This window comes from Myxine glutinosa, chromosome 1 (genome assembly GCF_964187855.1).
Source record: "Myxine glutinosa chromosome 1, kmMyxGlut1.1, whole genome shotgun sequence".
NCBI classification, from domain to species: domain Eukaryota; kingdom Metazoa; phylum Chordata; class Myxini; order Myxiniformes; family Myxinidae; genus Myxine; species Myxine glutinosa.
Window position 1 is genome coordinate 191,144,639 of NC_136261.1, and position 14,123 is coordinate 191,158,761.

At 50.1% G+C, this 14,123-nt stretch overlaps 1 protein-coding gene across 3 annotated transcripts in view; it reads left to right on the forward strand.

The window, feature by feature from the left end:
• The window catches only part of STK16 (serine/threonine kinase 16), a 102,252-nt gene that overhangs the window by 53,137 nt on the left and 34,992 nt on the right, over positions 1-14,123 (forward strand). Inside the window, exons 2-3 of one of the 3 annotated variants that reach the window (XM_068124178.2) lie at positions 3,552-3,750; positions 4,586-4,695. In XM_068124178.2, coding sequence (XP_067980279.2) covers positions 4,610-4,695 — 86 coding nt within the window. In that variant the 5' untranslated portion in view covers positions 3,552-3,750; positions 4,586-4,609. Of the gene's footprint in view, positions 1-2,835; positions 2,948-3,551; positions 3,751-4,585; positions 4,696-14,123 lie in introns of those variants that run through there. The other 2 variants (XM_078781576.1, XM_068124171.2) reach the window with 2 other exon arrangements.

Genomic DNA, 14,123 nt, shown 5'->3' on the forward strand with positions numbered 1-14,123 from the left:
AACGTCAGTTTATGATTGTGGAACAACTTCGTTTCAATCGAATGTCCTTTTTCATTGAACACGAATCGGAAAACGAACCTGTTCCTGTAGTGTAGCAGTACTTTGGCTTTGAATTTGTCTCGGTCGCGCATGAGCAGAGTGCAGTGAGACCATTTTTAGCTCACCTGGACCTTAGTCCGATGGGCTTATGTGACAGAGCAGTGTCCATAGGTAAGTCAGTCAGTCAGTCAGTCAGTGAGTGAGTCTGTAAACACTTCAGTCATTATCGCTTTAGCCAAACAGACGGTTTTGACGAAACCTGGCCACAAACTTAACGGAGGTGTATTCACCGCATCAAAATCTGTCCTCGTTAACGGTTTGAGATCAGGCCTAAAAAGATCACTATTCCTGCCGTAACCTACAGGGGGCGTCGTATCAGCAGCACAGCCATGCTGTGCCCTCAGCCAAAAACATGACCTGTAGTGTAACCTGTAAACACATGATTTGTAATCAACATCGGGAGGGCTTCCATTCGACCAATCACATGACCATATTCTGAGCATGAACAAAATTTCGATATTTACCTCTGCCACTGAAGGTGGATGGGGATTATGTTTTCACCCCTATCTGTCTTTGTTTGTTTGTGAACAAGATATCTCAAAAAGTTGTGGATGGATTTGGACGAAATTTGGAAGAGATGTGGCGTATCTGACAAGGACGAAATTTTTAGATTTTGGTGAAGATCCGGATTCGGATCCGACTACTAGAAATTTTTAAAGTGATTCTTCACCATTGGGAGATAGGGCCAACAACGATACATAGCAGGATATCCCAAAAAGGTGTGGACGGATTTGGATGAAACTTGGTGGACATGTTGGGTGCCTAAAAAGGACGATTCCATTCGATTTTGTTCAAGATCTGAATGTGGATTCGGATATGAATATTATTAAATTTTTAAGTGATTCTTCACCATTGAGCGATAGGGCTAAAACCAACATAGAGCAGGACATCTCAAATAGTTATGGATGGATTTGGACGAAACTTGGTGGACAGGTTGTGTGTGTGCCAAGGAAGAATCGATTCAATTATTTTAATAATAATAATAATAATACATTTATTTTGTATAGCGCTTTTCAAGAAACCCAAAGACGCGTTGACATAGTACGTAAAACAAAGACAAAAATGCATAATTAAATAACCAAACAGAAAGGAAGGAGAAGGAGAAGAGACGGTCAGGGGTTGAATGTGGTGTTGAACAGGTGGGTCTTGAGTGATGATTTGAATGTGGTGAGTGAGGAGGAGTCTCTGATGGTTTGAGGTAGTGAGTTCCAGAGTGTGGGAGCGCCGATGGAGAAGGCCCTGTCCCCCCAGGATCTGTGTTTGGTCCGGATGGGGGGGGGGAGGGGAGGGGGGGGGGGACAAGAGGTTGGTACCAGCAGAGCGGAGGTTGCGGGTGGGAGTGTGTCTGGGGAGGACGTCAGTCAGGTAGGATGGGGCCAGGTTATGGAGGGCTTTGTAGGTCAGGAGGAGGATTTTGTACTGGATTCTCTGGGGGATGGGGAGCCAGTGAAGCTTGTGAAGGACGGGGGTGATGTGGCCACGGGTCCGGGAATGGGTGAGTAGACGGGCAGCGGAGTTCTGAATGTATTGGAGTTTATTGGTGATTATTGAGGGTGAACCATAGAGGAGGCTGTTGCAGTAGTCCAGATGGAAGGTGATGAAGGGGTTTTGCAGCTGTGGAGGACAGGGATGGATGGAGACGGGCGATGTTTTTCAGGTGAAAGAAGGCTGTCTTTGTGATTTGTTTAGTGTATTTGTCGAAGGAGAGGGTTTGGTCAAAGATGATGCCAAGATTCCGGATGTGAGGGGAGGTGGATACTGGGAAACCGTCGATGTTGAGGGCGAAGTTATGGGTGGATTTGGTGAGCGTTTTTGGGCCAATGATGATTATTTCGGATTTATCATAGTTAAGTTTGAGGAAGTTGATTTGAAGCCAGGATTTTATTTCAGTGATGCAGTTTGTCAGGATTTTTATTAAAGTTTTTGTTTTTAATTTTGTTAAAGTTCTGGATCCGGATCCAGCAAGTAGATTTTTTAAAGTGATTCTTCACCATAGGGAGATAGGGCCAAAAACGATACATAGCAGGATATCTCAAAAAGTTGTGGACGGTTTTGGATGAAACTTTGTGGACCGGTTGGGTGTGTGACAAGGACGATTCCATTCGATTTTGTTGAAGATCTGAATGTGGATTCGGATATTAGAATTATTTAATTTTAAAGTGATTCTTCACCATTGAGCGATAGGGCAAAAACCAACATAGAGCAGGATATCTCAAATAGTTATGGATGGATTTGAACGAAACTTGGTGGACCGGTTGTGTGTGTGCCAAGGAAGAATCGATTCAATTATTTTGTTAAAGATCCGGATCCGTATCCGGCTAGTAGAATTTTTAAAGTGATTCTTCACCATAGGGAGATAGGGCCAAAAACGATGCAATGCAGGATATCCCAAAAAGTTGTGCACGGATGAATTTGATTAAATTTGATTCTGTATTGTGATTTTCTGGTCTACTTTGGGATACAAAATGTAAACTGCTCACCTGGCGGAGGTATGCTCTCTTCTGAGTGCCTTTCTAAGCATCTGCATTCGTGAAACATCTGTACCATCTAGTCGTGTGTATTCATCATCATCTGTAGTGTGTTCGGTGAAAACATGACTTGTGATTAGCTTCTGGAGGGCTTCCATTCTAGCAATCACGTGACCATATTCTGAGCATGAACAAAACTTCGATGTTTTATGATGTCTGATGTTATTGTTTTTTTTTTTTTACTCTGTCTGCCTGTGTGGCAGTCAAACAAATCATTCCAAAACAGGAAACTTTCCATTTTCAAGGACACAAACAACATGCATGAAATACCAATGCAACGTGTTTAATGAGGTGGTGTAAAAGACGCTGCATCAACAGCGGTAAACTTCCAGAATTTTTTTTCAACAACCTTTAAAATCTTTATTTTATTTCAATTGAATTATATACTTGGAACACTGTAGAACACAAATTGCCTTTTTTTACACTTTCAAAATCCTTCCGTTTAGCAGTACTTGGACAAAACATTACGGCATTTCACCGAATCATGACCAATCAAATTTGCTGCTCGTAGACCCCATCCATGTCCTTGCTTCTCGAGACAGTTCAGGGTAAGGTGATCTGTGAAATCTCGAGTAAACTTGTACTTGGTGAGTTTTTCTTTCACCATGTCCACATTAGCATTCAAATGCCTTCATGTAATGTAAGTTATCATCCTAGTCAGACTAATTGATGCAAAGTAATCATTCATCAAATTGGCTTTTGATGAGTCCTCTGTAAGCTTAGCACGTCATAACTTGCCTACTGTTTGTGAAAGACACTGAACCACCTTTAGAACCACCTTTAGAACCACCTTTAGAGGCCATTTTTCCCTGCAAAGCAGGGGTTGGCCTTTTTTGGGCACCATGGCCCCTTTTTGAAGCAATGTTTTATGGCCGGATGCCCTTCCTGCCACCAACCCTGTTGGTCACCTCTTGTGACACACAGGGAATTACCAGTGAACTGGTACTCAATTTGCCGACCTCAGAAGGATGACAGGCTGAGTCAAGCCCCCTGGTGTTAATTCAGTGATCAACCGGGATTCGAACCCAGGATCCTTGGATCCCAAGCCAGCAAAACTCCTCAGACACTGTGAAAGACACTGTTGGATCATTAATGTCAACAACCAGTGCTATCAGATATACCGGTAGGTCCTCCAGCTCAATGCCCTTCTACTCGATGATTTTTTTTTGTTTGTTTTGTATACAAGATCGAGGCTCGTGAAAGAGCTAGCATTAATCACACAGAAAGACAAACCGACACATAAAACATATAACATGGGGAGCGGTAGACAAGATGGGGCGAGAGGGGGAGGAACACATACACAACATCTGAGAGCAGGGACATCGAGAGATCTGTGGGAGGGAGAGGGCTTTGGGGGGGGAGGCATGGGAAGGGGAGGTGGGAGAGGTATAAAACATATGGACACTGCCGGGACTTCCAGGAAAGATCAAAATGATGCACATATTGATGCATCACCCTTCTTGCAAAACACCAGGGTGAGAGTTTATAGCTGGTTCGAGATTTAAACCCAGGCGAGACACCTCAGAAGCAAGATCGCAATACCTCGAAGCTTTCCTCCAAGGTCAAATTAAAATTTTATTTTACTTTGTTATTTTCTTTGTCTATCAATCTCCACATGTCCCTGTGGTTTGTACAAAATCTGTCCAAATCCCTCCCTGATCTTTGAACACAATTTGAAATCTTGATGCTCTATAAAACAATATTTACATAAAATCAAGTTTGAATAGCCGATTGTAATATTGCTTATGATTATTCATACTTTAATCTTTGCTGTCATTCGCCTCCATCGTCATGTCCAATGAGAATGTATTGCACCCCCCAGATTCATAACCACTGGATTAAATATTTTTGGCTAATCTACCTAAAAGAAATATGATGTGTAGATGGGTAGTGGATTTGGAGGAGGAGCATGATTGGCCAAAATGGCACCTTTCCATGTCTGAGCTTTTCCTTTGCAGGCAACCTTTGATTTGCAGAGGGCCATGGGTCAGGCCTTTTGTGTGTGCTCTCGTTCTGTGATTGTGGTGCAAGAGAAACGCTATCTGCTCATTGACAAGCTGGGGGAAGGGTGAGCATAAATATTACTTTGGATTTCGGTTAAGAAGTTGTGCATTTGTAGAAGAAACATTATATGCATCTATATAAACCAGGAAGACATCAACTGGCTTCTAAAGGTCAAAAACCAAACCTTTTGTGATGTTACAGGAGCTAAAGTGTTATTTTTACCCTCGCCAGAGGAGACGGGATTGCATTTGGACCCGTTTCTTTGTCTGTTTCATTGTCTGTTTGCCCGCACAGAACGTGAGTATGTGTATTAATTACATCAAGCCTTTTAGGACCCTAAGACCCTTTTAGACCCCGAAGACCATTTAGACCCCTAATACCCATCAAACCACTAATACTCATTATACTCCTCCCTTTAGGCTCCTAAGACCTTTTAGACCCTTTAAGACCCCCAAGGCCCTTTAAGACCCTTAAGAACCTTAAGACCATGTAGACCCTATAGACCCTGTTAAACCATATATTGTAGCGGTTGCCGCTGAACATACACAATCGCCTTACACCTGCCGAGGACGCAACCACGGAGCGATTGCTGTGCCGGGCTCGCCCAGACCGCCCGGAGACGCTCAGTCTCGCCTTTCCCGGGCATGCCCGGACTCGCCTTTCCCGGGCTCGCCCGGCCCGTTCGGCGACACTCAGTCTCGCCGTTCCCGGGCATGTCCAGGCACGCCCGGCCTGTCCGGCGACACCCAGTCTCGCCGTTCCCGGGCATGTCCAGACTCGCCCAGGTCACCCGGACACGCCCAGTCGCGCCTTTTAAGGACAAACGCTCCGGCATGAGATATTCGAGTGCTTGTATATAATGCTGCCCGATAAACGGGCTTTTCAGAGTACCCGAGTTGATTTGATGCAATAAAGAAACTCGGACGAATTCCAGCTTTTTGTCGCGTCCATTCTTTCGATTCGAGTTGGAGCACAGCTCCTTCATTGGTGACCTACCGACATGGACACGGCAGTTGCCCTCAAACTGCCTACCTTCAGGGAGGCTCACGCGGCGGTTTGGTTCGCCCAGGCGGACTCCCAGTTCGCCCTGCGAGGCATCACCTCCGACGACACCCGCTTCCATCATGTGGTAGCAGCACTCGGCTCACTGCGGCCCACGCCCTCAGCCTCCTCCAGCACCCGCCAGCCGCTGATAAGTACGGCGCGATCAAGAAGCTCCTCCTCGACGCTTTCGCCCTCTCATTGGCGGAACGCGCACGGCGCCTGCTCGACCTTCCCGAGCTCGGCGACACGCGCCCGTCCGAGCGAATGGATTACATGCTCTCGTTGCTCGGGGAGCACGCCCCGGATTTTCTTTTTCAAGAGCTGTTCCTCCGTCAGCTGCCTAGCCAGGTACGCCTCGCCCTGGCAAGCACGCAGATCACGGATCCCCGCGCCCTCGCCAGGGAAGCCGACAAGATCTCCTCGGCAGGCCAACGCATCGGGGCAGCGACCTGGAGCCCGCTGCCGTCCGAAGCAACGCCAATGGCGCCCGAGCACCCGGCACGATCGGCGGCCGAACTGCCAGCGCAATTGGCGGCCGCTACGCCACGCCGACCGCCTCCAACACGACGACCGGGGCCTCCACCTGACCAGGCGTGGTGTTACTACCATGCCAGGTTCAGACAAAAGGCCCGGACATGCCGACCCCCGTGCACTTTCGGCAAGTCGGGAAACGGCCGGGCCGGCGTTCATTACCAGCCATGAGCGCCGGCCACATGGGCAATTTACTTTTTATCAGGGACAAAGCGTCCGGACGGCGCTTCCTGTGTGACACCGGCGCCCAACTGAGCGTCATACCCGCCTCCGATCAGGACATGCAGTCCGCGGTTTGCGGCCCCTCCTTGGTGGCGGCCAACGGATCGGCCATCCGCACCTTCGGCCCGTGCAACATCACCCTCTGCTTCGGCAGCCAGCGCTTTCATTGGACTTTTGTGACCGCAAGCGTGCCCATGGCTCTGCTGGGCGCCGACTTCCTCTGCCATCCGCATATTCCGCCGTCCCAAAAACGGCCGTCATCACGCCGTTCGGCTTATTCGAATTCCTTCGAATGCCATTTGGCCTCAAGAACGCGGCTCAGGCGTTCCAGCGCTTGATGGACGGCGTGCTGCGCGACCTGCCGTTCCTCTTCGTCTACCTGGACGACATCCTCGTCGCCAGCGCGTCCCGGGCCGAGCACCTCCTCCACCTCCGAACACTGTTCGGGCGCCTCAGCGAGCACGGTCTAATCGTCAACCCGGCCAAATGCCACTTCGGCATGACGGGCGTTGATTTTTTGGGCCACCACATCACCAAGAACGGGGCCGTGCCGCTGCCTACCAAGGTCGAGGCCATCACCGCGTTTCCGCGTCCCCGCTCCATCAAGGCCCTGCAGGAGTTCCTCGGAATGGTGAATTTCTATCACCGCTTCGTGCCCCGCGCTGCTCAGCTCATGCGGCCCCTCTACGAAGCCCTCCGGGGCAAGCCGGCCAAACACGACGTCGTCTGGTCCGTAGCCATGGACGCGGCATTTACAAGCTCAAAGCGGGCCCTCGCCGACGCCACACTGCTCACTCACCCGGTGCTCAACGCTCCTATCGCCCTCACCACGGATGCCTCCGACTACGCGGTGGGCACCATACATGAGCAATGGGTGAACGGGGTTTGGCAGCCACTCGCTTTTTTCAGCCGGCAACTCCGGCCGAACGAGCTCAAATATAGCACATTTGACCGCGAGCTCCTCGGTCTACACCTGGCCGTTCGCCATTTCCGCCACCTCCTGGAGGGCCAACCCTTCACGGCTTTCGTCGACCACAAGCCGTTGGTCTACGCAATGGCCAAAGTCACGGAGCCGTGGTCGGCCCGCCAGCAGCGCCACCTCTCCGCCGTGTCGGAGTTTACCACGGACATCCGGCACGTCGCCGGCAAAGACAACGCCGTGGCCGTCTGTCTTTCTCGGGCCAGCGCGAACGCGGTCCACCTCGGCGTGGACTTCACGCTTATGGCGGCTGACCAGACCACCGACACCACGGTGCAAGCCCTCCGGGCGGCGGACACGGGCCTCCGCCTGGCCGACGTCCCCTTCGCGGACACTGTCCTGCTCTGCGACATCTCCCAAGGCCAGCCTCGCCCCATCGTGCCCGTTACCTGGCAACGCCGCATCTTCGCCTCCCTCCACGGCCTTTCCCACCCGGGCCGGAAAGCTTCCCAGAAGCTGGTGTCGGCGCAATTCGTCTGACACGGCCTTCGACGGGATGTCCGCAATTGGACCAGCACCTGCACGGCCTGCCAACAGGCCAAAGTCCACCGACACACCCAGGCCCCGCTGGCACCTTTCACCGTGCCCGAACGGCGTTTCGACCACGTCAACGTGGACCTGGTGGGCCCCCTCCCACCATCACGGGGTTTCACACACCTGCTCACCATGGTGGACAGGACCACCAGGTGGCCGGGGGCCGTTCCCCTCATCTCCACCACCACCGCCAACGTGGCGCAGGCTTTCATCGCCACCTGTGTCGCCCATTTCGGCGCACCGGCGGACATCTCTTCAGACCGCGGGCCGCAGTTCACCTCCGAGCTGTGGGGCGCGGTCGCCCGCAACCTGGGGTTTAGGCTCCACCGTACCACGGCCTACCACCCCCAAGCCAACGGGTTGTGCGAGCGGTTCCACCGTTCCATGAAGGCCGCGCTCATGGCCGGCCTTCAGGACGGCGGCTGTACCGACCGGCTACCGTGGGTCCTTTTGGGCCTCCGCACGGCCCCCAAGGAGGACCTCCGGGCGTCCACCGCCGAGCTGGTCTACGGCCAGCCGCTACGCGTCCCGGGCGAATTCGTGCCCGACGCCACCAGTCCCTGGTCCGCAGCTCGCCAGCGCTCGGACCTCCAGGAGACCGCCCGACGGTTTGCCCCCGTGCCAACGTCCCACCACGGTGACCCCCAGACCTACGTCCCCCCAGCGCTTCGCACAGCGGAGTACGTTTTCGTGCGTCATGACGCACACCGGGGGCCACTCAGGCCGCCGTACGACGGACCCTTCCGGGTCCTGCGACGGGACGACAAGTCCTTCGTCATCGACGTCGGCGGCAGGTCGGACCGGATTTCGGTGGACCGCCTCAAGCCGGCGCACGTGGACATCGACCAACCACCTCGGTTGGCCCTTCCTCCACGGCGAGGCCGCCCCCGTCCACGGTGCCTCCCGCTCGACCACCCACCCCCACACCGGACCCCCCCTCCCCACGACCCTCCAGGGGTCGCTTCGGCCGGGTCATCAGGACCCCCCTTAAATTGACCCTGCCGGTGCAAGTCGATTCTGGGGGGGCGTGTGTAGCGGTTGCCGCTGAACATACACAATCGCCTTACACCTGCCGAGGACGCAACCACGGAGCGATTGCTGTGCCGGGCTCGCCCAGACCGCCCGGAGACCCTCAGTCTCGCCTTTCCCGGGCATGCCCGGACTCGCCTTTCCCGGGCTCGCCCGGCCCGTTCGGCGACACCCAGTCTTGCCGTTCCCGGGCATGTCCAGGCACGCCCGGCCCGTCCGGCGACACCCAGTCTCGCCGTTCCCGGGCATGTCCAGACTCGCCCAGGTCTCACGGACACGCCCAGTCGCGCCTTTTAAGGACAAACGCTCCGGCATGAGATATTCGAGTGCTTGTATATAATGCTGCCCGATAAACGGGCTTTTCAGAGTACCCGAGTTGATTTGATGCAATAAAGAAACTCGGACGAATTCCAGCTTTTTGTCGCGTCCATTCTTTCGATTCGAGTTGGAGCACAGCTCCTTCAATATACCCCATTAAACCATATATCCTTCTAAGACCCTTTAGAACTCCGAAGACATTTAGACTCCTTTCTACCCTTTCAATCTTTAGACCTTCACTCATTTCAAACCCTTTTATGCCCTAAGGACCCCTTCGACCTTTTAAGACCATTTTGACCCTTTAGACGTTTTGACCTTCAAACCATTTGACCTTCACACATGAACAACTCAACCACTTAGACCTTTCATTTACAATCAACAACCTTTCCTTTAGTTTTAGTACATCCTTCCATTTATTTGCCACACAAAATACACCACACAAAACAGATCCTGGCAAGAGTCTGCAATCTCTGATTGCTCTTTCTTGTTTTATCATTGCTGGGCATAAACTATTGTATGACTGATGAAATGGTTTACCAAGTGTTGATGCATCATGAAAGCAGATATGTCATTAAAATTCTGACACAAGTTTAAACAAGAGTTGTGCTCATTGAGATCACCCACGATGAAGCTGAGCGTCTAGGCCTGTGACTTTCGCATTGCAGACAGGTTGGTGGCCTCTGTATTGTACCACCTCATTTTTGGTCTTGTATCCTCTGTCCCTCCAAGGTTTCTGCAGGGCACATGGTCTGCCAGTAGTCTTCTTCTTGTTAAACTCCCAAAATACAGGCTCACTCATTTGTTTCTCTTTTCTCTCACCTATGGAATGTACTACCCCAGCATTCTTCCCTCTAGGGCTTCAGAACAGCTGTTCACCACCACCTCGGTTCATCCCCCGTTCATACTCTTCATCTCTTTTACCCCAAATGACCCCATTCCCAAGTTATCCCTTTTTCCAAGTTATTGTGATTTTCTCCCTCTCACTCACCTCTTTTTCTTTCTTGATTGTCGGGTGGTTTGTTACTTTTCTGTTTCATCCCTGCCTTCCCCTCTTTCTGTATTTCATTAAATGTACGCAGCTTGTTCACCCTCATGTGTCCTCCCCTCCCCTTGATCTCACTCTGACTTATATTCATGCCGTTGGTGTTTCCCTCTTTCCCTTTTTTCCAGCTCTTCCATGAGCCTCCATCATGTGTACCAAAACAAAAAAAAGTTTTTCTTTAATCAAAAGGATGCTTCTGACCAATCTTTGTAACTTCTGGTCTACTTTTGCGAATACGGTAAATAGTTCTATAATTTTTTAAGGGGGGAGAGGGAGGGGAAGAAAATCTGATGTTGGATTATGAGATCTCTCTTTGTAAGGAGAAATGTCAGTAAAGATGTGGGATTATGAGATCATTCTTGGCCCAAACTAATAAGAGATAAACATAGCTGAGAATGTCCAGGTGATTACATGTTAAAAACAAACTTCAGCAACAAGATTACGGTATAAGGAAAATCTATAACTATAAGGCCTTTTGGCTGAAATATTCTTTGATCCGTCCTTAATACTGTCAGACTAGATGCTCCCAATGGTTTCTTAGATATTCCACAGGTGGGGAGATTGTTTTTTTTTTTTTTTATAATTCTGTCGATTTATAGTGAACCTGAATCATTTACAAACAATGTTTGGATACTATCTGATCTGATCTTAATTTGGATATTGGATCTGAGATTTGGGACATGGAATGAAGGGACAATGACAGGGAGATCAGGAGAAGTGGTGGAAGTATTGATCAGAAGAAGAGTGGACATATGTTGTGTGCAAGAGACGAGATGGAAGGGAAGTGGTGTGAGAATGGTGAAGGGTAGGCAGGGACAGAAATACAAGTTTGTGTGGCAAGGGTGCCTGGAGGGCGTGAATGGTGTTGGTGTCCTGTTTTCTGAGGAGATTGTAGACAGTGTGGTGAGTGTGACTAGAGTGAGTGATGGATTGATGATGGTGAAAATGATGATTGGAAAGCTCTTCGGTGAACGTCATCTCGGGATATGCTCCGCAGGTTGGTCGGAGCGATGAAGAGAAGGACAAGTTCTGATGTGGAATAGAGAAGCTGATGGAAAACGTGAAAGATGAGGAAGTTGTTGTGGTTGGAGGAGACCTAAATGGACATGTGGGAAGGAGTATGGACGGTTTTGAGGGAGTTCATGGGGGTTATGGATATGGTGTGAGAAATGGAGAAGGTGAAAGGATTTTGGAGTTTTCTGATGGAGCTGACAATAAGCTTGTTACATACACGTCAGGTGGGTCAACGACAACCGTTGACTACCTGCTGGTGCGTAGGCGAGATAGGGGGCACCTCCGGGACATAAAGGTGATCCCGGGGAGGAGGCTGTTTGACAGCACCACTTGGTTGTCTGCGACATAAGGGTGAAAGGTGCGAGGAGAGCTCGGCGGGTGAAGTACCAACCGAGAATGACGGTGTGGAGGTTGAAGGAGGTGACAGTGAGGGAGGCATTAAAAGAGAGGCTGAGTATGGTAGAGGATAATGTGGTTGAGCTTGAAAGTGGTTGGATGTCAATGACAGACAGTCTGTTGGGAGCCGTTGGTGAGGTATGTGGATGGACAAAAGGACCACCGAGGTACTCGGAAACATGGTGGTGGGATGATGAAGTTGGAAAGAAGATTGATGAGAAGAGGAAGAAGTTCAAGGAGTGGCAGAAGGCAAAGGGTACGGGGCAGAAAAAGCAGAGCATGAAAGTTATAAGGCAGCCAAGAAGGCTGCAAAGAAAGAGGTAGCAAAGGTGCAGGAGGCATGTAGGAAAATGTTCGGAGAACGCTTGGATTTGGAAGAGGGTCAGAGAGCGGTATTCAGGATTGCAAAGCAGATAGCGAAAGAGAGGTATGATGTGATGGGGGTGAGTTGCTTGAAGGATGAAGTGGGACAAATCGTTGTGGACCCAGATGGAATTAAAGGAAGATGGAAGAGATATATGGAAATACTGTTGAATACAGAGAATGAATGGGATGGCAACATAGAGAGTAACCCAGTTTTAGGACCGGCAGAGAAGATAACCGAGAAGGCAGTTGAGGAAGCGATAAAAGCAAAGAAAAGTAGAAAAGCGGGAGGGCCGACGGGAGTTGTGGGAGATATGTTGAAGGCAGCGGGAAGTTGGGGTGTGAAGAGAATGACAGAGATCTGTAAACTGGTGGTGAAAGAAGGCCGCATTCCAATGGATTGGGAACTGAGTACCCTCATCCCTCTATACAAGGGGAAAGGTGACCCTCTGGACTGTGGCTCGTATCGAGCGATAAAGTTATTGGAGCATGGAATTAAGGTATTGGAAAGGGTGTTGTAGAGGAGGATAAGGAAGAAAGGGAAGATTGACGAAATGCAGTTTGGATTTATGCCAGGAAGAGGAACGACAGACGTGCTTTCTATTGTGACGCAATTGCAGGAGAAGTACATGGAGAAGAGGAAGAAGTTGTTTCTTGGGTTTGTTGATCTGGAGAAAGCATTTGATTGGGTTCCACGCGAAGTAGTGACATGGGCATTGAGGAAGTTAGGAGTGGAGGAATGGTTGATCAGAGTAGTGATGGCAATGTACAAAAGAGCGCGCACAGCTTTAAGGACGAAGGACGGGAACAGTGGTGAATTTGAGGTGAAGGTGGGAGTGCATCAGGGCTCGGTACTAAGTCCACTACTATTTGTAGCTGTGATGGAGGTGCTGGCTCGGAACGTAAAGGAGGGTTTACCGTGGGAGTTGTTGTGTGCAGATGATCTGGTGTTGATTGCAGAAAGTATGGATGGATGAAGGAGAAGATGAACAAGTGGAAGGAATGTATAGAGAACAAAGGTCTGCAGGTGAATATCGGAAAAACGAAGGTGATGGCAGTGGTAAAGCATGTGGTGAGGTGGAAAGAACTGGGAAGTGGCCGTGTGCTGTGTGCAGGAACGGTGTCGGAGTGAATTCCATTCAATGTACAATGTGCGCTGAGTGGGTTCATCAAAAATGTAGTGGTTTGAGAGGGTCATTAACCAGTGTGGCAGCTACATTCAAGTGTAAGGTGTGCACAGAGGGAGCTGCAGATGGAGGAAATGTTGAGTTGGATCTTGGAGACTGCGTGAAGCTGGAAGGTGTGAAAACATTTTGTTACCTAGGAGACATGCTGAATGGAGAAGGTGGATCAGACTCGGCAACGGTTGCCAGAGTGAGATGTGCATGGAAGAAGTTTCGGGAACTGAGTGGCGTGCTGACGAGGAGGAGAGTGTCGTTGAAGCTGAAGGGAAAGGTGTATGCTGCATGTGTGAGAAGTGTTATGATTTATGGGAGCGAGACATGGGTAATGAACGGAGAGCAGCAACGAAGGGTGGAAATGCGAATGGTTCGGTGGATGTGTGGAGTATCGTTGAGAGAGAGGAAGACAAATGATGAATTGCGAAAGATGATGGGAATAGAGCCTGTGATGGATGCTGTGAAGAGAAACAGTTTGAGATGGTTTGGTCATGTGTTGAGGAAGGATGAAAGTGACTGGTTGAGAAGAGTGATGGAAATGAATGTAGAAGGAAGTAGCGGACGGGGAAGACCGAGAAAGACTTGGCTAAAGATGGTCGAAGAAGAAATGCGGGCAAGGGGGTTAACAAGGGGAGATGCAGAAAATAGGGCAAAATGGAGAAGATTGTCATGGGGACCGCAAGGCTAACCCCCGCTCTTGCAGGGAAAATGGCCTTAAAATGCCTGTTGTTGTTGTTGTTGTTGATTGGATACTATCTGAAGTGTAGAATAATTTGGAAAGCCGAAGAGCTCGGATGTTAGTGTGCTCGTCCTTGAGCTGCTCGATTTGAGTTTGATACTCG